The 26,489-nt window shown below is 37.8% G+C and overlaps 1 protein-coding gene across 4 annotated transcripts in view; it reads right to left on the bottom strand.

Annotated features, from left to right (window-relative positions):
• gse1 (Gse1 coiled-coil protein) overlaps positions 1-26,489 on the bottom strand; it is a 243,310-nt gene that overhangs the window by 147,656 nt on the left and 69,165 nt on the right. For all 4 annotated transcript variants that reach the window (XM_041222058.1, XM_041222060.1, XM_041222056.1 and 1 more), the window contains exon 2: positions 4,703-4,877. In XM_041222058.1, coding sequence (XP_041077992.1) covers positions 4,703-4,877 — 175 coding nt within the window. The remainder of the gene's footprint in view (positions 1-4,702; positions 4,878-26,489) is intronic.

Genomic DNA, 26,489 nt, shown 5'->3' with positions numbered 1-26,489 from the left:
GAAGATCATGTAGAGCCTGTTTTTGAACAGACCTTTATAATATATCACCGCATAGCCTTGTATAACTCCCAAGACATGGGACAAGGAGATAAGAAAGACAAAGGATGCATCTCTACGGTATGGCGCCTATATCCCAGCTCTGTCTGCATGAATTATGTATGAATTATGACTTTTACCAACAATGTCGTATACCCGGTTAGTACCAGTGAGTGTACAACACTGCGCAATATTTATTCTAAATCCATTTTGCCTTCGTATAGGCTGCTAGGATTTATCACAATACACTGGTAATATTTTTCACAATTTTCTGTAAAGGGAAACTCCAGAAATCCTTATGCCCCTTGTGTAATCCAGACTCATACAAATAAGGAATAGTTAACCTTGTGAATTGTGTGTAGGCAGAGAATGTTACTTGCAAGATGATATGATAATGTGTCTGTCAAAGAATAAGCAGGTGCAAATCATTGCAAGATATGTATTCCTAAATAGTCACCACCTTTGTAATGAGATCTGAAGTGGATTCGAGGAGCGATAGAATAAATGAAAAAGTAGCTATGAAAGTATGTTCTAACCAACTTTCATCACAACTGGATAAGGATACTGGAATCTAGGTATATGTAATATTGTTTGACAACATACATATAGTTTGTACAGTACATAAAGGCAGACAGACAGACATCACATGATTATAATACTTTCAATAGCCTGTGCTGAAGAATGTCCTTGGGTAGCATGTAATAAAAAGACATAAAATTCTTTAAACATAAACATATCACCCATTCTATAAATCTGTTTGCTCAGAGCTAAGGCTGTAAGGAAGGACTGTTAACTTTTCCATCAATTATTATGGATACACATGATTAGTCTATAATTTACAGCATATAAGCAGACCCCATTTAGAGCAATCTGGAATGTGGAACACCGTTCTTTGCTGGTAACAATTATTAATGGCTCAGAGAATAATAAAAGTATACTGTAGTTATTAATTAATCATTGAAATATTAATTGAGGCATAACCTTCAGAGGCACGACTCTGCTTTCCGGTGGCTGTCTGTTGCATGAGAAGGATGTAGGTCACAGTGTTCAATTTCAGTTACAAGATTGGGATTCATGAAGTTACACTATAAAAACTCGCCAGCGCCATTTGTCTCCACTTTTTGGAAGCACTAAATTACAAATATATTTTTTAAAAATGAACAAGTCTTTGTAGCTTTTAATTTTATACAAAAACATAATTTCCTGGTGTCATAATTCCACCATTGTACTTCATCAGCTGGAAAAAAGCTTTCAAGGCAAAAGTTTTGCTGGTATAGATAGTGTGGGTGGGAATGTAAAGTTGGCAGGGATAGGGTTAAATCTACCCTGCCAACAATCACAGGTGTGGCCATATGTATATAAGAAAGCATAATACAGGTGTTATCCTAGGTGTTTACACACAAACACATGTTACAGGCTTTTCTAACTGGCTACATACATTGCTGATATTTAAAACATGTCTAATGCTGAATTTCAGATGTTTAGGAAATTACACGAAACGAACAACTCTAGTATGCTGTCTCCCTCTTTATTACTTTATATCACTGTGTGTCAAATAGACCTGCTCCTGTTACTTGTTGCAGCAATAAGGTACATTTTTTTAACAGCTCAGCAACCATAATGATGCCTAACTGGTCCTGCACTACAGTGCCTTTTTGTTTGAAGGCAAATAACAAAACCTTTAAAAGAGGATCTCCAAGCCATAACAGAGTCTGCCATTCCAGCTGGCTTCTTGGTAAAAAGCCCTCAAAGGAAGACTCTGTTACTGCAACCTAAGACAAGAACTGAAGAAAGCATCTGTTTCAGGTCGCAGATAGCCTGAGAGGTGTATTGTGTTCATGTACAGAGAATTGAAAAACATTTCTGAACATCAGCAACTTCGAGGAATACTTCCATAAACAATGTCAGCATTTTAATTGTCAGTTACACAGAGTGGACTCTTACACAGAGTACACTGGGAGAAAGAAAACTTGCGATACGGAAGTCAATACAAGAAATCAGCTACATTTTACTTAGCAAATAAACCATGTAAGCCTTGTAAAAAAGTTACAAGCACACAAAATTAAAGAGGAAAGATGTGGCTGGGCCTTACGCTCCTGTGACAAGGCACAATTCAGTGAGTTTAGAAGCTAATTCCACTGCAGCTGGCATTTCAACTGCAGTGCAATCAGAGGTTTCATTTTGATATTGTCTTTTAAATCCATTTTTCAGTATGTGTTGGTTTATGGAACTCATCTTACACACTCTAGAATAAAACATTCATGTCATTTTATGAATAATAAATATTCAATACACTAATGAATTATAAATGAAGTACTGCACTACTACAGATACAAAGGGGACTTTGTTTATTCATAATTTTGAGTGCTATTTTCATTATGATTGATAATATTAAATCAAATATTAAAATATGTACTTGATTTTAACACGCTCCTTCAATTAAATGAACTATTTTGAATGAGTGTGTATATAACTAATGTTGTCACAGTAGCCTCAGATTTTGAGTTTGGAATTGTATTCTGTATACCTGAATAGGAATTAATGATAGGCATGCATTCTTATACGTGATGTGTGTGTCGGTAAATACAAAACATACCTGTTTAATATTCTATTATGTGTATTGTAGGATTTTCTATCATTGTTAGATGGGGAAGCATATTAGTGTTACACAGGCTGCAGTGGACAATGCTTCTTCTATGGGCTTCAGTGCACAGAACAACATTCATTTCCTCCCTCACTTCCCTACAACCAGCCTCTTTTCACAAGCAATTTTTGCTAGAATATTTAGTAAGCAGTAAGAACAAACAACACTTTAATAGCAAACAAAATATGCATTATAGAGTACATGACTTTAGGAACATGTACAGTGGATGCTATAAAGTCTTGTTTCAGCAGCCCACATGACAAAAAAACTCAATAACTCATTTAACAGGGCGTGCCTTCATTTATCATGATAGAATTAGAGAGATGCCCCCATTACTTTGATAATCTTTGTGTGCTTGATTCAATGTTGTGATTTAAATGTCCTCCAAGACCCCAAATGGCTCTTGAGATCACCTTCCGGGATATGATCTGGTTCAGGCTGACCTGCCTGCATTAAAAATCAAGCCAGATGAACAAAGGCCTGACGACCGCCACCTCTCCTTCTGCTCAGGTTGCACAGAGGTGCTGATAAGCTCTGTATTTGCTTACAGTATGTAAGCAAATGAACCCTTTTACAAATCCTACCAGTGACTTTGAGATATGCCTGGGTTAGCGTCCTGATATTTTCATAGTGTGTCAGTTACTGGTATTACTTGGCACAATGTCTGAGATTTATTTAAGACTCTTAACTTCCTGTATCCTATACTGTGTTGCATGATACATATCTGTATTTTGTAAATTGGTCAATTCATTGTGGGATGTTTTTTATTAATGTTGTTATAAAAACAATTTCAGCCATGGCTGTGACAGCACCTGCCAATTGAGCGCCTACTATTAATCTCTAAGTTTGTTAGGTGTGTGTTACATATGACATGTATTATATTTTGTTGTCCTATGTCTGTACGTGCTTTGCTAAATGGCTACAGTTTTTATTACTGTGATGCATAAGGACACCTTTCATTTTTCATTACCAGAAGTTAAGCTTACTCAAATTAGAAATCCAAAACATAAATGCCATACTCTCATTTTCACATACAGCCTTACTGAATTCAGTACAGTATTATGAATTTCTTCGACATTCTGAAATCTTTATGCATGTATAGTGTTTACTCATTATTCATGTAGCAAGAATCCCTGTAAACGTCACCTTGAATTGAACTTGAACTCCCAATAAAGGGGCTGTACATATATACAGTTGCAATTGTAAATGGATACTGCTGCTATTGTAGGATATAGGCACATCTTGTTCAAGAAGGCCTTTCTTCAAGTACTCAATTCCAACCATCAAATGGAACCAATACTGGAATTTAAAAACCTCTTCTGTCAACCTTGAAAACAGACTGCATAACCATCAAGAAAAATCAAATAATTATAACGGAATAATGTGTGGTTTTGGACAATTATAAACTACTCTACCTTCAGCCTTAAAAAACGCATTTACATTCTTTTAGGAAAAAAATGGATAAATACAGTGTGTTTTCTTAATTCAGTTCTTAGCACTGATTTGCATTATAAAATTCTGCTCCAGGAAATTTTACATATTATGTCATATATTATTGTTACCCAAAGGCACCTTTTTTAGGGTATCCAGTTTGTTCCAAATCATTCAACTTCCTTATAAAAGTTTATCATGGTAAAATTGTACAATAATTATACATTTCACCCCATGAGTTTACCATGCTATGCACATATGGGACATTAACACATTTTTTAGTGCTTTCCCAAGCTTGCCAGGACACAGTATTCACCACACCTGAAGCAAAATCAAGCCAGTATATTGAAATTACCTGTAATTTCAATGAAACATCAGCTGAAATAAAAGTTTTCATCAAAAACAAAAATGACCTGCCTTGACCTTGGGCTTTGCAACTCAAGTGGTAAACATTCACAGTATATTCAATAGTTTGCAAACTTCCGCATAGATATGCCAACCGAGTGAGAACACCGAAATCCATTCTGAATGCAAACCCATCCGCCCAGAATAAGAAAGAGTTTGAAACTGACAGGCCCTGTTGACACTTACTTGTACGCTGGTGATCGGCACTCTCTGCATCCAAAGTGATGGGGGGGGGAGCATCCACGTTGACCCCTGACCTCCCAGGCCTCACTCCTTCACTGGGCTCTCCCACTGGGTTGAACACACCCGCCTCTGGGGGCTTCCTGCTCACCGACGCCACCTCGAGGGCAGAGGAGGAAGGCTGTAATGGCAAAGGGCAAAATTAATAAATACAGCCATTTTAATTTGCGTTGTTTTAGTCGTCCATAGACCCCCATCATACCTCACAATTGAAACCTGTAGTACACAGCTGTATACAAGTTCTAACTAGAAGGCTGCTCGCTCGCTCTCTCTCTCTCTCTCTCTCTCTCTCTCTCTCTCTCTCTCTCTCTCTCTCTCTCTCTCTCTCTCTCTCTCTCTCTCTCTCCCCTTCCTAGTGGACTCAGCACAAGGTTTCTGCAACTAATTATTGTCCAAGAATAGATGTTAAATGTTGTCTGTTTGACTGCATTCAGAGAAATTGTTTTAATCAATTAAAATTAAAGAACATATAAAACAGACTTTTTAACTTTTATCTCCTAACTAATATGGCCTAGATTCAATAATAATAATAATAAAAAAAAACATAACACCTGTACTATTTACAAATAAGTATTCATTAAATGATATCTCAGGAGTTGGCCTTTTGGTTTGGGGGAATGTCTTCTTAAGTCTTTAAATTTGATTTGAAAGTGCCATACAACAGGAAAATAATAAAGAACTGCTGTATTTTTTGATTGACTACCTCTTTCCAGAACCAATTAACAATCAGGTGAATAAGGGTTAAACCAGAACTCGTATAGTGAGTTAGAAGATGTGAGCTATCTGTGAAGTATTTGTTGTTGTTTTTCTCACAATCGGGGTTGGGCAAGTTTATTCTTTCAGCGGCTTTCCTTGTGCTTATCTTTGGCAACCTTTTTATTCAAATTCAAGCTCTATCGAAAAAAAGCCTGGGGGATTGGCAGGTAATTTTCAGTTCACTCGAAACAGGCTGGGTTGGAAGCAATCATGTTGCTTTTTGTAACAAGATAAGAGAAGAGTGCTTCGTAGGAATGGGAGGCAGACAAAAGGAAGCAATTTGCTGGATTTATAAAGAGGGAAGCTCCATAAGCAGCCAGGCTTTCAAGGGTTCAGCCCTCCGTTGCCACAGTGACCACAGTTCTGAGATGTCTGAATATTCTTTCAAATTCAGATAAATATTCAGACATAATTTTTAATTATCTGAACAAAAGTGTACCAAAGTAGACTTTTTTTCAACCCTGTATGTCACCAAATTACATTTAAAAACAAAGGAGAAGTCTTTCTCAATGTCTTTTACATTATACCTTTTGGCCAAGTGTATTATAATGCACTCCTTGGAATAAACTCAAAACATACTTTTCCAGCTGTCAAATATGCTTCCTCAGTCTTAAAGTACAGAAGGTAAAACAACCTTTGATCATTTTGTACCCTTGGCAACACAGTTGTTTTGGCTATTGCTTGTTACACAACAGTAATTTGTGCAGTATTGGACATGCATGCCCATTTCAACCAAACACCTACTATACATTATTATTGAGTTACATGAGAGCTCCATAAAGACAAAAGTGTGTGCCACATAGTGCAGGTTTTTCCATTGTTTTGTCCAACCCCTGCACTTGTCCTGCTTAACTAGGTCCATATTTTCCTGGCTGTCAGCAGACTCTCGCTTACCAACTGACAGTCAGGACAGATTTCTCTGGCCCTGCCCACCCGGGTGCTGGAATAAATCATTTACAGACCAGCTCTGTAACACACTCATCATCTGTCTCAGCCGTTGGCATATGTCACCATTTCCTGCGATGAAGCACAAGACTGTGACTCTCGGGGCTTTGTGGTCGGTGGCTGTGGAGGCCACACCTGCTGTCAACCACAGCGAGTCAGGCAGGCTCCGAACTGTGTTTACAAATGAATGTCACCCGAGCTATGAGGGGGCGGCCTAGCACAAAGCATCACTCTCTGGGAGCTTGTGGGCACAACACTGTTTTTTTACTTTTTGTTTTCGTAGATATACAATTTATGTTGTAAGAAGCATAACTAACAGATAATTCAGCTCTTTTTGTTTGATATTCAACACATTATTTATTTAAAGCACAGGTAAGCAAGAATTGCAAAACCATGGTTAAGCATTACTGTACATCAATTCAATAATGGAACCATCACAACATTTTTGCCAGTAGCATACTCTAAAATATATCATTTACAAGCTAACCTATTCAAAGAAAACACAAAATCAACCTTCTTCTATACTTTGTCCCTAATTTAGACACTTAATCATATGATCAGTAATAATTCTTATATATTGTCAATATAAGTAACTGACATGAAAAATGTATTATTGTTTTTATTCCTTTCACCAAAAAAACACTGTATGTTCTTTTAAAAAAACTTCCCCACCCTTGTCCCTAAACCTCTCTCCCACACAATTCCTGTGCTGCCTGCCAAAGCCATGACTTCACAACAGGACACAGCGTCAGGGGTGCCTTGTGATCAGACCTGGCTTGCTGTGCTCAAGTGGGCTCCACCCTATTTAACTAAGTTATGCAATATAAATGGACATGGCTGCTATTCTACCCTTACCTGAATGGAACACATGCCTATATGACAGTAGTGTATATTTTATGTTTGCATACTATTAAATTGTATTCCGTATGAGAATAGACTAGTCACTAAATACAGAGATTATGTGAATGAGAACACTTCCAAACAAATGTAAAGTATTGTTTCGATTATTATTGCTTTAGTTCACAAGTTACTGTGTTTAAAAATATCATCACATTATCACATATACAGTAATACACCAACACCATCTGCTGGACACTTAACACATTACAGTAACTTGTATTAATTAGTGCCTTGACTGAATCACTGAAAGGAACTGCCACTAATAGCAAACGATTAACACACACACACACACACACACACACACACACACACACACACACACACACACACACACACACACACGTCAGATAGTTCTCATTACCCACTATGTAAAATGAATGTAGGTATTTGAGCACAACTGAAATATATACTAACATGTTTCTTAAATATCATTATCAGGCTTAGCTAAAATAATTTGTCAACTACTGCTTTTGCTGCTGAAAAGTCTAAAAAGCATGCACAGCACTAAAAAATTATACAAAACACATGACAGGATATTAAACAAGCATAACACTAAATATATACTATAACAGCATCCCATTAAAAACAGACTTTTCATCACAGCAGCACATTCATTAATAACTCAGATTTCTTTGTCTGTCAAAAAAATCACACCCTTTTCCCCAAATAAGAAATAATTGATTTTAATATGCCATCTTTTTAGAAATGAAGAGAAAAACTCATTAGAAATAATCTGTCCAGCCCAATCATGAATCAAGGACCCACTATCACAGAAGAAAAAATGCCCTGGATGCAGAGACCATGTTCTCAAAGAATCACAGTGAATTAGGAGCAAAGTGATGATTTTTATACTGATGTGATAAACAAGACCCAGAGGCAGTGCTGGGAGACACAAGTGGATGCTACCACTGCAGACCCCACCTTGATGTGCAGGGGCTTGGATAAAAACAATGGGACAGAGGGAGAGACACTTTGAAGCAGGAGGGAATCTTGTCATGCACAGTTAAGGGTCCGTGATCAGGCGATATGCAGAGATGGGCTAATTATCGGAGCTTCAGCTGTGCCTTTGAACAAAGCTCTCAACGCCTCTGGTCCTCACCATCCTAATTAGCGCATGCTTCATTTGCAGCATTCGATTATTGTCTGCGGAAGACAGAGTTCTTTAATGATTGCATTGGAGATGAACACTAACAGAGGAAGAGAAGGCAATATTAATACAAGCCTTTTAATGACAGGGCCTTTTGCAGTTTTAAACAGGGCTTTACTATTTGGATATGGCATACTGATAAGGATTTACTGGGAAAAACACTATGAAGCCGATCCTGTATCCTCATCCCTCACAAAGTGTACCATGATAAATTTGTATATGCTGGGTTTTTTACCCAATTAACCATAGATTGTACTATATGTAACAGTGATTTACCGTGCTATTTTTTGCTTGCTTGATTCACTTTTCAATCATATTGCACAAGCAAATCTGCCAGGTGGCAAATAACTGATGTTTCACAAAAAAGTCTCTATGGAGAACAGTCTCTGCAGAGGATTACCATTTCAGATATTTTATACAGATGCTGATTGCCTGTGCTGGCCCTACACCCTATAGAAAGCATAATTTCAAGTGTCTCTTATTATTTTGTCCGCCCCCCTGTCAATAAGCAACAGTCTAATAGACAATTAAAAAACATCTGAAATCTTTAGCTCCATAACAAACCGCTGATGAAATCTCACAAGCTCTTTTACTGAATGCATGCTGTCCCTCATGATCGCTTCAATTATACAGCCAGGACTATATTAGAGCCACTCAGATGATCGTGGTGCCCTGTTTGAAATGACCATGTTATTTCCATTTCCCAAGGAAAGCCCAAGGCAATTGATTAGCAGAATAAAGTCATGTTATACTGACCTTTATTAACTAGGCTGCTCTGTAACATTCCTACTATCATTTTACATGCAAATGTGATATATAAATCTTGACGACATAGCCTTCAGTCACTGCGGTTGAGTTATCAAGTCCAGAGTGAACATTATCCTTTTTGGTGTCTGTGATTAACGTCAGGCCCTATTTGTGTCACAAAGTGCCAAAGCCATCTTCGCACTGAACACGGACATGTACTTTATCATCAGAAGGGATTCAGCGGGTCAAATATTATTTTACAACTTAGGAGGAAGTCTTTCCTCACTAATTTAATGATGCATTTATCCTCATTAAAATACTCATTAAAAAAAAAGTGTATACTGAAGTCTAGAAATGGGTAGTCTAGGCAGCAAAGTGGTTATAAAAAAGGTATTTCACTAGTTCTGGGCCCAATGGTTGGTAGCAATTGGAAGTAATTTTCATCTGATGACTGTCTAGGTAGCTACTGTGTAAGAAGTAATGAGTCTCAAATGAGTTCAACGTTAGACTAGTATTAATAACAACAGTCAAAACCATATTATATAAAATATAAATTGACAATATTATTTGTTACCCATAATTAATGTGTTATATACTCATGAATCAAAACCGAAACCATTGTAATACTTGTCTGTATATCAGTCTTAGCCAGTCCAGGTGTTCCCTTGGAATGGGAGTCAACATTTGTTCTTAGTTTTACCTTTAAACATAATCATATATAATAATGAGCATATATAATGTAAACTTTCATACATACGTAGAAGCATCTGTGTGATACCCACATTGTACTTACATATGCCACCCCTTTTATCTTATCCACTTATCTATTTGCGATTAAATTTGATAAGGGTATTCTTTACACTTAGTGGAAGTATATTATACTACTTTAACAAGATACTACTTTAACAAGGCTGGAGCTTCGTTTTTCCCCCAGAAACAGAAATAGATATGATATGTGTCAGCTGATCCCTTTCCCTGGAGGCTTGGAGGATGGGTACCCATTCATTTTGAACACTCCTAGGCTACAAGACCCCCCCCCCCCCCCCCCCCCCCACCCCCCCCAAATAAATAAATAAATAAATTAATAAAATTCTCATTTCATTCTCACAGCCTCTTACTAAAACAAACCGTTATGACAAAACACGCTTTACATTTGACATATACAGTCAAAACTGCTTAATGTAATCACTGGTTAATTAAATCAACCTGATACTGCAAGCAGAAAATGCATTCCTGTTCCTTTCAAACATCTCCTTAAACCTCTTTGTGTTCAAAATGTCACTCTGTTGTGTTGACATCCATTTCCTTTAAATGTAGCGCAACCAAGGTCAACAATTTTGGTCACTGTATGATAAAATTTACCTACAAAAAAAAACCCAGTGCCTATTAAATAATATAGGATGGCCTTAATTCCACGTGTTCTGCTGGCAGAATATTCCTACTGTATGATATTAGCTGTTGTAGGCTATATATTTACACAGTTACATTGCAAATAATGCTCCTGTGCATAAGAAAATAGACATGATTTTGTGTATTTTTACTAGTTTTATTTTATTTTTTAAATGCTTTTATTCATGAAAAATGCTAAGAATCAAAGGATTAAGAATATAAACGCACCTATAATTGAATGATCCAGGGAACAAAAATCTTTACGTGATCACAAGTATACAAATATGATTACATGAACAGATACAACTGTAAAAGGCATACAGTACATACTGTACATAAAGAAATACAGAACTTTAGGCTGCTGCGATAGTCAGTATGCTTGTTATATCAGAATTTCAGTGAATTCAATCAATCGTGTAATTTGCTGATTCATTCTTCTAACCCCTATTTGTCATCGATTTCATACACCACTACATATTTGTTGCAGTCGAGTGAGTCGCTCTCTACTGAAACCACAAACAGCAAACACCAGACTTGTGGCACTGATGCTTTACTGGCTCACAAAACAGAAGACACTGCTTCTGACCTGATGTGACTGCAGTCTTAGCAGCACCTACAAAGGCCATCTGAGAGACCCAGGTTTGAAATCAACTAGCTTTTCACATTGATCACAATTATTAGAATATTACTTAAAGATTCAAATAACAGGTTCTTATTCTGTTGAAATAGACAGACCACAGGAAAGCCAAAATATTTGGTTTAAAGCACCTTGTTCTTGCTGTTTACTTTAGTGATGAGATATATATTGAAACTGGCAGACTGATAACTGAACTTCTCTTTATCATTTCAGTCTCAGTCTCAGAGATTTCAGATATGTTTTCAAACACACCAAACCAAATAAACCTTAACCTCAGAGCCATAAAATTAATGAAATCTGCAAATTAAAAATGATCTTATATCCACCTAAAGCAGGGTGCACAGGGCTGATTAAATCAGCTGATAGCCCCTCTAGCGTTAAAAATACAGACAACAGAATAATGCTTTTTAATGAGTAACCCTGATGCATGTAGGTTCAGTTCAGTACAATAGAGTAGAAGGGAATAAGGGCAGGCAATAATGTAAAAAAAGAAAGAAAGAAAGCAAAGGGTTTCAACAGATAGATTTGTCTGATGTCAGCCTGAAGCAGGGTTTAAAAAGCTCTTAGTGGGAGGAAAACACCAAAGCCTGCTTTAAATGTTCCTCCTACCTCACTGTCACAAAAGAGAATTTCTAATGATTCCAGAAGAAACAGCTTACCTCAGCTTAGACCTTTCCTCCAGGAGACCTACTTTGCACTGACACTGCCCTAGTTATTAATGCTCTGCTGCGCTCTATTAAAGGACCTCAGGGAGCCCTAACAAGAAAGAGTAAGTGCTATCGATTTGGCACTTCCTGCTTGGTCGAAGTAAACGAGATGACTGCCTGACTCTTACTGCTCAGCGCGTTTTAACCCGCAGAGGGTCACGGCACACTATCTCTTGCAGCGAGCTATTTGCCCAACATGTTGCTTGGTTAGCTTAGTGGGGGCTGCTGTTTTTTTTCTTTTTCTTCCCTGAATAGGTACTTAAAAAGAAGCATTTAAAAGCCTGACTGTGTGGTAGCGCTACGGTAATTTGACACCTGGAAAGCGTCAACATGCTTCCTTGTTTTCACCTCTGTGGCTGCAACCTTGCAGGGCTTGGTCTACCCCTCCTTACTAATAACAGTGTAGTGTCAAAGGCACACCCTCGTCTTCTCCACAAGAATGCCAAACACGCAGCTCCAAACCCCCCCCCACCACCACTGAGCACTTTCAGTTGCCCTGTATGCCATTGTGAACAGGTATATGAGCCTGAGAGCCGCCAAGCACAAGCTACTGTATTGTTTTGTTTTGTTTCTCTCTCTCTCTCTCTCTCGCTCTCTCAGTGGGAAAAAATATCTAGTGGAACAAAGACAAATTCTGCCAGTTCTAGTGGTTTGATAAAAGTTATTACAAGCATTTCATAGCGTTCAGCCATTTCAGGTTTTGAGCTTACAGTTATTATTAATTACTGAATCACAAGGAACAGGTCTAACAGATATGCAATGGAAGTCGTATTGCCCAGCCAGAACAGGTAAGGTTGGTGGGTGAAAGACTAGGTCTGTCTTCATAAATGGTACACAGGACCAAGACCAAACCTGAACAATGGTCTTAAAATGTAAAATAAACTAAAAGAACTTTGAACAATGTAAGACTCCATAGCGTAGCACAGGGCACAAAAGGTGCATCTAATTAATCTCAGCTGTGTCAAATTAGCTCACATGAAATGGCTGAAAATGCTATCCACTGGGAGTCTTACATTGTACCCTGGCTCATCAAAGGATGTATCTGCCATGTCACAGCTGTGACTGTGCGGTATATAAGACCTACAGCAGTTGGCTATAACACTGAGCTATGCTGGATTGCTGGAAGCAAATATCTACAGTATTGGAGTATTGGCAGAGCATGGCTTATAGCTTTTCTGTTTCGATTTCTAATTCAGGCGGCAGCCAGTACTGTCAATCCACTTTTTGTCAAAATGATCTCCCCCAAACATGCACATAACCTTGTTTGGTCGTGTCTGCCTATAAATGAACATGTCCATAGTTTTCATCCCACATATTCCTATGCAGTATTAAAAGTGGTGCAGGAATATTTGCATCTGCAGTTTGTGAACACAACATTGTATATTCATTTCAACTGATCCAGAATACAAGTAACCAGTGGAAATAAGGTATAGAAGTAGGGTATCACTCAGCGTCTGCTCTGTATTAACAAAATAAAAATAACAAGTAAACACACAGCAGACCATTTACCTATAGGTCTACATTTCCCTGCCTTTGGAAATGAGTGCTAAAGTGTCACCTCTGGAAATGAGCGCTGAAATGTCAAATGATCAGATATGGGTCACTGAATAGAGATATTAAAAGAAAAAAAGGAAGGTGGCTTTTATAGAACACTTCACTCAACCCTCATTATAACACTGTTCTTAGGAGCTAAGCAACTGGGCCGGTATAATGAGGTGTCACTTACAATATTTTTTAGTTGAAGTTAATGTAGTGATGAACCAAGGTACAGAAGCCCTACATTACAGCATGCAGCCATTAGTTGGGGTGAAGGGTAATTGAAATATTATGTAAAACCTATTAGAAAGCCTATTGTTCAAAGCTAAATAATTGTACAGGGTATTGTCACTCACTAGGGCAGAGGTTAAAGAGGGGCACACTCCCCCCCCGGGGTGGGGGGGGTGGGGGTGGGGGCGCCCACTATTAATCTCCTGCCCTTTTCACCAACAACAGTGAACTTGGCCAGGGTCATTCCGGCCAACGAGGGAAGTCTGCTGAGATTTACACTACATAGCTAGCCCCAGTAGGAGATTTTAACATACCTTATTTATTAGTTGTCAAGCTGACAATCGTTTTAGTGTCGTTGTCAGGGTTTTATCTACCTGACTACAATCTTTACAATAGTTGACAATAAAACACTGTATTGAATTTAAAATGTGACTTCTTACTTGTAAATCTTAACACAACCTTTGTCCACTGGGCCATTTGTCAAAATCCTAGCCTATATAATACCCTTTTAAAGTATGGAATGGCATGGTTTGGGATGGTTTGGGATGGCATGGTTTGGAATGGGATGGTATAGTTTTAGAATGCATTAATTGTTGAAGTTATAAGTCATTTTACATTTTAAACAAAAAAATATATACAATCAAACATCTATATAAATGTGAGACACTCACAGCTTATACTACCTTTTGGTTTAACTACATAAACAAAAAAACAATAAATGAATTACCTTCCATCTTCCTCGGGTTACAAAGAAGATATGGAGCTTGGTCAGACAGGCTGATCAAATATATGCTAATTTATACTGTACATAAAAAGACAGAGAGATGAACCAGGAATATAAAACCAACCAACTGTCTGTTTAGATAACAAACCCCAATACTTGCCAAGCACCCAACTGGCCAACACAGCACAAACAAAAGACTTGACAAAATAAGCCCCCGATGATGACCACAAAGAAGCTCTGTGGGTTCAACTCAAACAGAGCCTGATGTGTACAGCATTAGAGACCTAATGCTATTCTGTGACTGCACCGATAATCAGCGGTTCACAAATAAATGTTCATGTTTATATTTATTCATAGCTCAGTTCACAATTTTGCCTAAATTTGATACTTACTTGAAGCAAGCACATTAGTAACCCTCACCACATAAGTACAGATTTAGAGCAGACTTTAAAAAGTAGCAGTAAAACATGTACAGTAAAAGTTGGATATATGTATGTATGGACAGGCACCACCCTATATCCTAAGGTTCTGATACTGACACAATTGCATAAGGAGTTCTCAAGATATGTGCATTAAACGTGTGTAAACATATGTACATACAACTGTACTCTATACCGTCCATAGGTAACCATGGCAGCCTGAATTTACTGCAGAATTAGTAAAAGCTACTAATACACTGCACAGCAAAACAGGAAGTCCATCTGAGCCTGGCAGTATACAGACACCCTCTGCTGGCAAATCAAAGTAGTACATACCCAGGAGAATCACTGCTGTGTCTCCATTTTCCAGTGTCAGTGTCAGAGGTACACGCTTTATTCATCAGTTCTCTCCCTATCAATCTCCAAAACATCACACTTTAATTGTTTCCAAGGCGACACCTTTATGGTGGTCATAGTTTACGATTTAAAACCGGGCACAGCGTATCAATGCACAGGGAATCTTGTTGTGTTCAATCAGTTCAAACAGAGCACTTGTGTTGTCCCTTGTGGAATGTGATAAATGTTTACAGAGGATGGTTTTCCCTTCAGATAATACAAAAACATGAACTGTGTCGAAACATTCCACTGCTGTATGTGTGTGTGTGTGTGTGTGTGTGTGTGTGTGTGTGTGTGAGTGTGTGTAGTTCTGCAGGATTGAAGTGCTCTATTTGAGGTCTTACTCTTTTCTTTCCATTACTATAAATAATGTGACTCAGGTAATAGGCAGCTCTTTTATCCATCTTCATGCAGATGACACCATTTTATATTCAGTAGGGTCTACTGAGTAGGCTCTTCCATGTTGTGTCTGATCTGCAGCGTAGTTTTGATAGTGTCCAACAAGCATGATGTTAAATAGAAAAAAATAATAATAATTGCAGCGGTGTTTGTAATGGTGATTCTAAAATTCTAACTCTTAATAAGACTGAACTGGAGCAAGTTGCAACTTATATATGGTATATGGCTTTACAAGAACAGGGGGAATGCAGGTGATCTCTAGCCGTCTTCAGGAAAATGAACTGACTGCAGCAGTGTAACTACGGTTACTAAGGTGATAAACTCCTTAAGCTCCCCCCCCCCCCCTTGGTTTACAGAAATGCTCATTTAATGGGATTTGAATTCACAGCTCTCTTGTCTATTTCTACTCTTCTCTAAGACATTAAAGTAACAGAGTCTCATGGGTTTATTATACTGTTAGGAGAGCATCAATTTTTTCTCTAGCATGCTCTCTGGGACCAATAATTCCATAATACTAAAACATTTTAAATAACAATACAGTAGCAGTGTTTCCCAAAAAGTGTACTCCAATAGGTTTTAGTCCATTTCCCTAAATTCATAGCAGACCTTTTTCACTCCTACCCTCATCATTGTTCCATAGAACAGAAACAAGATATATTGCTATAAAAAAGAAAACTATAAATATAAGAGTGTATAATCTATAATATATTTTAGGTTATTGTGAGCATTCATTTTTTTTTCTCAGCATGGGAGAACTGCCATTCATCCATCACAAAACCATACACTTTGCGAGTGCCTTCATCAGTATAATGCTGATTGGAGAATTGTTCCGATAAGCGGTTGGTACACTCACCATTTTAAAGTCTGAAATGAACAACAAATTGAAAGTTAGCAATAAGTGGCAAAGCCTCTATGTTTCGTGATGTTTTATAAAAATAAAAACCTGCACAAAACAAATAAATTCCTCTAAAAGCCAAGAGATTTATTATGGAACTCTGAGCATTCTGAAGAATAAACACTTACAAATCCATGCCCTGTTTATACAGGGGGAATCAGAAAGATATGTTTTGTGTCATTGCATCATAGTTGCTATTATGTTATTTACCATGCATTATGTATGAAACTTCAAATAACATGTCAATATACTGTAATATATATAGTTGGAAAACGTGGATCGAGAATTGATTAGCAGTTTGCTACGCATGTGGACGGGCAGAGCTATACTGGTGTTCTTTTCTGAAAAGAGACTAATATTCCAGATGTATGGACCTTTTGAGCACCAGGGGTCTGAAGAATGCACTTTCAGAGGTCGTCACACTAGACTACACACACAGACACACACACAGACACACACACAATAAATTAAATAAATGGTAACTGAATAATGTGTTGTACCTTTGCTATTGGTTAAGTGTCAGAGAAAGGAGGTGGACCATCTATACAGAAGGGTATTTAATGTCATGCAAAAATTGTAAGGACGAGTATTCTGTTTGTCCTGTACCTGGGACCAGACTCCCTGCCTATTTCAATAAACCTAACAACTGATTGAAGAAAAGGACTCTGTGCATTTTCTTGAATCTACTTACTCACCGATTTCCTTTTTTTTAATGTAGTATCATATATATATATAATATATATATATACTATACGTATATATTATATATATATAAAGATATATATAGATATATTATGTACATACATATAGTTTACATATGTTAAAAAGGATCTGTATATTTTCCCTTATATTACCATATAACAAAATACATGGTCAATGTATGGAATGATAATTGCAGAGAAAATGTAAAATGTAATGTGAAAATGTCAAATGTTCATTTGAATATCCACTACTTCAATCACAGTGTTTGATGTTCACTTCTGGTGCTTTTGTACTGCAATTGCATTTCATGGTGAGGTTTGGCCTGTGTTTATCACCCCTGGGGTTCTGAATGAGACATCAGTCACAGACAGGCAGGCAGGCAAGCGGGCAGACTGACTTGACCAGGAAGAACACAGAATCAGAACACTAAGTCCTTTATTTGCTCAGAGCATGAAAAGGGTTGTGAACATGATTATTCTCCAGAGCCCAGCGCTACACTGTGCAGTGCCTGTGTTATCTAACAGCCTCCCAAGAGCAGGAGGACTGAGCCACCTGCTGTAGCACACTGGGGGATGAGGTCATGGGGAAAAGATTAATCAAAGTAAGTATGCCAGTGCCATTCTCCACCACAACTACAAAAACAAAATTAGAGCAATCAGTATCATCAACAAATGGGTTCTCCATTAATCACCTATCAACAGCAGAAACGTAAAACATGTATGCAAAATATAGGTTAATACATACTCACACCTACATTTCTTGCCATTAATGTTAATGCTGTGGTCTTTTAATGTTTTAGTGGAGTTTCTTTCCATAAATGCACTGGTATTATGTCTCAATGGTCCTGAACAAGTTTCAACACTATTGAATAATGATTAACAAGACATTTTGCAAGACCCCTCTCATCAAAGGATAAGGAATAACATCTCTCATTTCCGTATTGAAAAATATGCCAGTCGTATAGTATACCTAGTGCCTCAAAAGTACAAAACAGGCTCAAAATTGACCACCTAATTATCTATTCCACAGTTTAGAGGAATGCCACACTGGTAAATGCAGGGATGTTTCAGTAGCCCGTTTCGCCCTCCAACAGTAGGGGTCACTGTTATCCTGCCGGGGGAAAGCAGCTTGGGGTACGAAAGAGAAAGATAATTTGCAGTATCATTAAGAAATCAATACATTTTAACTCTCTTGGAGCACTGTTTGACAAATGTGCCTGCAGCAAGCAAGGGGAGTCTCCTGAGTGGAGTATTTAAGTTATGTCAACAGCAGCCAGGAGCTGGCAGCAGAAACAGCAGCTCTTATGAGGATGTCCACCAGGATCTCCTCAGCTGGTTAAGACATGGGCTCACCAGCTCCCAATATATGACAGCATCAAAGAAAATCTACTCTCTCAAAGCTATTAACAAAGTTTCTGTTTCAGCACAAAGTTTCCTTAAAGCTACCCAAAATCTTGGTCTGGCCTGTGGAAGACATGCACAAAGTAATTGTTGTGGCGAACAAAATGATGCCAAAAATCTTAGCCATTTTGCACTTCCATTAGCTGCATGCATCACAAATGTAAAGTTTTACACATTTTAATTTTAAAACATGATCTCTGGTACTACTTTAGGTTAAAGGAAACTCAGTTTATATGCCGTATTCTTGGGTAATCTCTTTGCACTTGTACTCCCTGGCTCATTTCACATCATCAGTGTCTTCTGGGTAAGAGCATGTTATTGGCTAAATGCATGTTAATCAATAGGGGAAATAGCGGATTGGTTATTAACAGGACAGAAGCCACTGAAGGGGTGGGGACAGTTTCACTCTGCAAGTGAAATGATGCAAGAAGTGCAAGACAGATATTTCTTGAATCTAATGCAGTACCAGATATCATCTTTTAAAATGTAAATACGTGTTTGCTTTAACATGAGCGTCTTTCCAAACTGCACATTTAAGATCTATAAAATGCATAGTGGAGGCATAATTCAGTAGGTTGCGACTGTGATGTAATCTGTTCGTGAAGCTAAGACTTTGTCATGTGCGCATAGCATGGTCTGCCGCCTTGACCAGTCAGGCTCCCGTACTCTATCACATGCGTAACAACAAAGATTTCTGTGTATTGTATTACATCAGGGTGTACTCAATTCTTTTGCATGACCTTTTATGAAAAGATCCTCCTTTTATTCCAAACACCAGGCTTCAATGATTACCTTTGCACAAATCTATTAAAATGCAGTTTTACAATTTTATTTATGCATTTATTTTTGGCAAAATGTAAAAAAAAAAAAAAAAGTCAGATTAGGTCATGTTTTCTACTTCTAGTGTGCAATCAAGGAAGGAATCGGCCCAGGCTACTCCAGACTATATTACACTAGTAATCTGAAAAGCTGAATAACAACACCAACACCATCTGACCTCACTAAAATAGTCTTCTGTACCACTGCATCATCCTCCGAAACTTCTCTGAAGGTACAACACAATAGAGCAGCTTTCTACAGAAAACATTTTTAACTCTGTTTCACTCCGATAGGTGCAAACCAACACGAAGGACTGTCATTGTAGCTTCTTTAGTGTTCCACTTTCAGTGACTTTATAGAGTGAAGAAAATGTATGAGAAAATAAAGGTTTGGCTTCGCAATGATAAGGGGAGCTGTAAAAAAAACAAAAAACTATACTAAAGCTAACAAACACTAATAGCATATGTTTCAAGAGTCCACACTATCAGAATCTACTTTATTGGCTTTTGAGATTTTAGAACAAGGCCCCAATATACTGTAACTATACAACTGCTAAGTGCATTGTACATAGAAAATCTAAAACTACACAGAATTCTCAGACATGAGACCTAAAGTGTGACTAGGAATTTCTAACCCAATTCTAATTGACAAGTACAAGACAGTTTAACAAAAAAATCACTGGGTATGTGTGTGTGTGTGTGTCTGGGGGGGGGGCAGGTATTACTATCAATGAGGGGACAAAATTTGAGAAAATGTCCCCACAAAGACAAAAACTCCTGAAAAAACGACGTTCTGGGGACGTCCCCACTTTGTAAAACACCTTTTTAAGAACTAAATATGCTTTAAAAAAAAACAAAAAAACTGAAAGTGCCAAAATATTTAGTTTGTTGTCGACTTTCACCCTGTGTGGAGTTTCTTCTGACTGGAGTTAGAAATAGTAAATAAAAATATAGTGAGTCAATGAGAAGGCCCCACAAATATAGGAATACAAACATGTGTGTCTGTGTGTGTGTGTGTTACACAAGGTGCCTTTTGAAAAGCAACCAATGCAAATCATAGGGCTAATGACAGAATGACTATGCAGCTACACATAGAGCCACCAGCATGAAAATGACATACTATTAATTATAAAATATACACTTACACTTAACACCCCATGCGTTTTATCTGTTGACTGGGACAAAAACATATCATTTCAATTCAGTACCAGAGTGCTACCATCTGACCAATAAGCAATATTTTTCTTCAGGATTCATACACCAGTATTAAACCCCAATGTTGTTTTTTGGCTATTTCTTTAAGGGGCAAAAAAAGCTACAATACCAGATGATAAAAAGATCTGCATTTTTTTTTCCATTTTAAATTAACAAACACTTTATTTGCAGTAAATGTGCAGTTTAAAAGAACAATCTACATATTGATGCCCAAAATCCACTAATAAGGGTTGCTACCTAGTGATGGTAGAATCACAGAGGACTAATAATGACTTCAGCAGACTGGAATTTAAGAGACTCTGTGTGTGCCAGGATTGTCAGCAAGATAGTAAAAGAGGTTGAGTGACCAGCTCAGGCTATAGCTGAGTGCTTTACACTCCCTTTCAGTGGGGATGAGGCTCCTTGCAATCAATTCTCCATCCCTATGTGGGCCCAGGTCGGGAGCTGCATTGTTGCGGCTCACTGCGAATCCCTGGTCCCGGAGTAATGACAGTACAAGCAGGAGACGGACCTAAAGTCTAATCAATAAAGCCTCAGTCTGTTTGCAGAGTCTCTCCCCCTCCCTGTGGGGGGGTGGGTGACTTTTGATTTTCCTTCAACAGCTGGAAAGCGAAGTTCAGCCCCCTCTGCAACCACCTAGCCAGAAAAGCAGACTGGAAACGGCACCAGTGGCTCAGAATATTGATTGAAGACAGATAAGGGGGGGTTGGAGGAGGGGGTGAGGGATAAAGGTTTTGCCTTCCTCTACAAACAATGAACTGACGTGGACTCTCTAGAGGTCAGAGGTGGGAGCAGCAATAAGTGGCTTATGCTTTTGTGAAGTGGCTGAACTGACAGGGGAGTGCAGGGGATTAACAAAGACGTCCTTTGTTCGGAGGCTGGTCATGTGGAAATGTTCCAGGCTGACCCCTGTCACTTCTCTTTTAGCATGAACAGACATTTATTCAGGAGAGAGAGAACCAAAACAAAAGGTTGAGGGAGCTACCTCAGGCTTCATATAACTAAATCAGTTATGCCAAGAGCTGTAATTAAGAAGGGCTTAAAAATAGGTTTTGTAGTGGAAATGACTGTAATTTTTATCTAAGTGGTGACAACCTTTGACTAAATAATAATATAATAATAATAATAATAATAATAATAATAATAATAATATAATAATAATAATATTTAAAGGATATTTGGGGTTTTCCTTACAGTATGGGTGTATTAAATTCATTAACTCTATGTTAATCAATCTCATTAACTCCTCATTAATCAATCTTGTTATATAGCATTATGGGAGAGTAAAATAAAATACACAAAAAACACTTTTGAATCAGAAAGGAGCTGCTTGAAACTTAAATGAAGCATTACTTCAAAATAATTTAGTACATTTACCACCGTAGTGTTTTTTTTAAAGCTGCAGTATTCCACACTTCACTATTACACTAAATTAGTTGGTGTCTGATTCAAGAACAGTGAAAATATTAACACTGATTTATATAGAAAAGCTTTTTACAAAACAGCTACTTTCTATATTTATTACTGTGTTGTAGTATTATATATGACTTGTAATGTGGTTTAAATAATGTAGGAGAAATTATACATCTATCTCAAATTAAAAAATGGGAAACGGTGATGTTCTCACCCTGTAACTTTGCTTTATTTGGTAGCACGTCTTTCCTTTTGGGGGGTGTTTGTGTCCTTACAGTTTAGACTACCATAGGGGAATATAAAACGTTAAGGCACCAAGGTCTGCACAGCATGGTAAACTATGGAAGAACATTCATATTTCACACCAACCATGGGACAAAAACAGGCATTATAAGCACTTCTGAGTATGTTGTATCAAAGAAGATAACTCCACACCCTGTACAAAAAGTAATTAAAGTAATTAACTTAATAAACCAGCTGTCAATGTGTTTCAGAGAACAATGGAGAAAACTGAAGTGTCAATAAAGTGGCACTGCTGAGCAAACATACATAAAATACAATCAAAAAACACCCAGTCTTATTCAATGGCACCTGTCACTCAATGCTTCAAGGAAGCTCCCTTCTTTTCTGTCACCTGTCTGCCCCTAAACTGGTTCATCAGGTACAGCAAACTCCTACAAGGTTTGAAAGCTCTGGTTTATCTGTGTTTATCTTTTCAAACCCAGTCTCTAGGCTTGAAAGCGGTAACACAAACAACATTAAAATGGTGTGCAAAGGAGATAGGAATTAAAATTTTTTATTTCGTAAGATATTAAATTACTTCTAATCACAGGTGTGTAGGGTAATTATAAAAGGATATAATAACTAAATTGAAGGTTTCAGTATCTGGAAAAAGGAGGCCACCATGAATAGAGTACACCAAAAGTTCAATGCCTTATCACGCAAAGCTTACTAGCTTTCAATAACTCAGCAAATAGGGAGACAGAGCTGTGAAAAAAAGGTCACCATGACCTATACTCACAGTTCTTGGAATAAATGTAAATGTGACATAAAATAAATGTGACATAAGGGACTAATTGTAATTATCGGAGTAAGAGAGTAGGTTGATGTAATGACATCCTGAAATCAAGTGTTCCTTCTAAAAGTTTATACTATGGTATACTAATACAGTAAAACAAAAAAAAAGTGTAGCAAAACATAATGAAAGCATATAGACAAGACTAACATATAGCATTGAGATACCATTACAGTATCTGTGTGGCATAACCATCTGCAGACAACTGCGTTAAAACTGTCATTTTAAAACACAAATCTTTGATTAATCTCTTTTCTAGACAGTCATTATCCATTGCCCAGTCTCACTACTCACGCTATACCAATGTGTTTGCCACAAAATCATTACCAGCAAGTCTCTTGCTATTGTTTAACTATTAAGCGGCACAGCATATCTGCATGAAAAAAGCAGTTCTATGCATTGTATAAAACAAAATTCAACTAAACGCGATTCCGGCTTTACCATGCACTGGACTAATAATAGTAAGTGACTTAAATGTTGGGAATAGACAAGTTTATGCCCCTCCTCAGAGCTCTATTTATGACACTCTATTACAATAACAGGCCATCAGGAACTTCAGCCATGCTTTTCTCAATTTCAAAATAAATGTGCCTTGTAGTGACAGTTTTAATGAATAAATAGAATGTTATTGAGCCCCAGTGTAGTTCCAGCATTCTACCAAGGAGGCTGCAGATGAGCACTACACAAGCACAAGCTTGCCCCATCCACTCCTGCTAAACATCCCTGAGTTACTCCACAGTACAGCCTGCTTTATTACCAAATTGTCCATTACTGCACCGTATGTGTTCTATCGTGATTCTGCATAGCCAACAGTGCTACCAAATTGTCACCTGCAGTGAAACTAAGCAAGGGCAGTGGTCACACATGAGCAGCTACAACGATACAAGCCAGAGTTGGAAACATTTTTCTATCTTTGATAGAAAAATCTCTGAGCTATTGGCAAACCATTACTGAACCATGGCACTTTATCTGTACCTGTGGCTTAATCCCACCAGGACCACTGTGCAATATTTTCTAAATCCATTGGGTTGTCATTGTTGATAATGACTCTGCTATGAAAAATACACAGGTATGATTTCCTTACAGAATTCACCTATTTTATTTACTATTAATGCCCTCCAAGCCCTGTAAAGAGCTCCACGGAGAAGCAGTAGCAAGAGATATTCTGATAGGACTCTGAACAGCTGCCGTAGAACTTCCTTAGAAATGAAAATAAGAGTTATGTATTTTTTTTTTACCACATATATGTTGTTTAAAACAAATGATCAGTAACCACAAGTTTAAAAGTACAATTTTATTTTGCATATGGGACTCTGATTTTATTGGTATGATTTTTTGGAAAATTCCCTTGGTAGAATCTTGTTAATGCTTGTTCTCAGGCAAGGGAAAGCTAATGTTAAGCGCTGTGTTTTAAATGAAACTTGGCACACTAGCATTGAATGAGGAGAAAACTAGCATTAAACTATATGTACAGTAATCAGCACACAGGTCTGAGTGAATATTATAATATACGTGTATTATACTGGGTAATTACAAAGAAACCCCAGCAGAACTAACAGATTCTGCACACTTTCTGGTACTTACACTGTGTCAAGATTCTACAATCAATTCTACAATACATTTCCAGTTTGTATTGGTTCATATTGCTGTGATATTGGTTCATACCATTACCAGTGTGCTGCTAATGGCCATAAAGGTAATGTAGTGGCTCTATAATCCTATTGGGATATTTCAAAACTACACAAGCCCTACGATTTATCATCACCAGTCCATTGTAACTGTTTGTTAAGATCACTATAAAGACACAGTATCTTATAACTGAGTGCTTTTAGATTGAAGTCTAACACCACTCAAACGAAGGGCTGGTATCTGCAGTTTATATAATTAAAACACTCCAGGTTAACATCACCAGATCTGAGCTGTAACTAGTTATAGTACTATATAATCCGCTCTCACAATTCTATAAATCTCTGCAGTAACTGTTTGTCCCAATTTAATGCACTTTATCTGCCTTTAAAAATGGAAGTCGCCTTTCGTACCAGTTGCCCCAAGGCCTATTAAATTCACTGCCAACCTCAATCCCACTTAAGCTTTACATTAGCCTTTTCCATCCCTGAGCAAATAAACGAAGGAGTGGTCTCTCTGAGCAGCTCACAGGACACTTCAGAAATTGGAACTGACACCTATCGTGGTTCCTAAATGAAACAGCAAGACCAGAGAGCTCCGGATTAGTGACAATAGGCATGCCATCTTAGCAATGGCATAAGGAGGGGTTTGTGCCAGCGTTACGGTGGCTTGATTGGCAGTCACTACATGTCGTTGTTGCTCACAATAGCAACAGATGTTCAGAGGAGCCCACCACGATGCACAGTCTGAGAAGTCTCGTTCCAGCTTTTTGATGACAGGTGCTGGTTTCCCCATCTAGCGTTACTAGAAATGACAGTCAAACTGTTAGGCACAAACAAACAACAGCAGTTGCAAAGAGCTGCTGTTTAAACTCATGAAGGCTACAGAAGATTGCAGTTTGATGGCACGGTAGCTGAAATTACAGTACATCAGGAAGAAAAATACAGAACTTTCTAATATTGGAACAGAGAGGTACTTTCACAATTTCTTAAAGATGCAAGATGCATGACACAGCAGTCTTTTTTCCTATTTGTAACAGCATTCTAGGATTACTCTCCAACAAGTGTTTGGGCACCCTGTCTCTGACTAGAAAAGAGCTGACAATCATGTTCTTTCCCAACTCAAAATCTTTGTACTTCCCTTTTTACTGGTAACAGCTAACTGATCTAGGCTTTATATAATACACCATTGAAAAAATGATTATGCAGCAATTATGTCCTACTACTAGTATGTCACTTTAAATTATAAAAATAGTTCCTTATAAAGTGTTTACAGACACTGTACCCATATACTATGTAGCAATAGTGACTGAACGCATCATAAAAGGAACCTAAAGGCCTGACCACACAGGTGACATTTGTCGAAGGAACAAGGGGGCTACAGATGTTGCTGGCTTGTCGGCTCTTGTGACGCCTCACCCTGGCAACACGCCGGCAATATGCCAGCAACACGCCGGTGACATGTCTCCCGCTTGGGACGATGTTCATTTTTTCAGCCAAGACGTGGGCAACATTTTGAATGACAGCCAATCAAATTTGTTTGTAGTGTCACATGATGATAAGGATCAACCATAATGTCAGACAAACAGCTTATGATAAATTCTGATTCCTGCATTTCATCCAATTAGTTATAGTCTATAGATCTGCAATACAGATC

The sequence above is a fragment of the Polyodon spathula genome, chromosome 21 (assembly GCF_017654505.1).
Source record: "Polyodon spathula isolate WHYD16114869_AA chromosome 21, ASM1765450v1, whole genome shotgun sequence".
Lineage (NCBI taxonomy): Eukaryota > Metazoa > Chordata > Actinopteri > Acipenseriformes > Polyodontidae > Polyodon > Polyodon spathula.
Note: the sequence above shows the minus strand (reverse complement) of the source record. Positions and strands in the feature narration are given on the sequence as shown.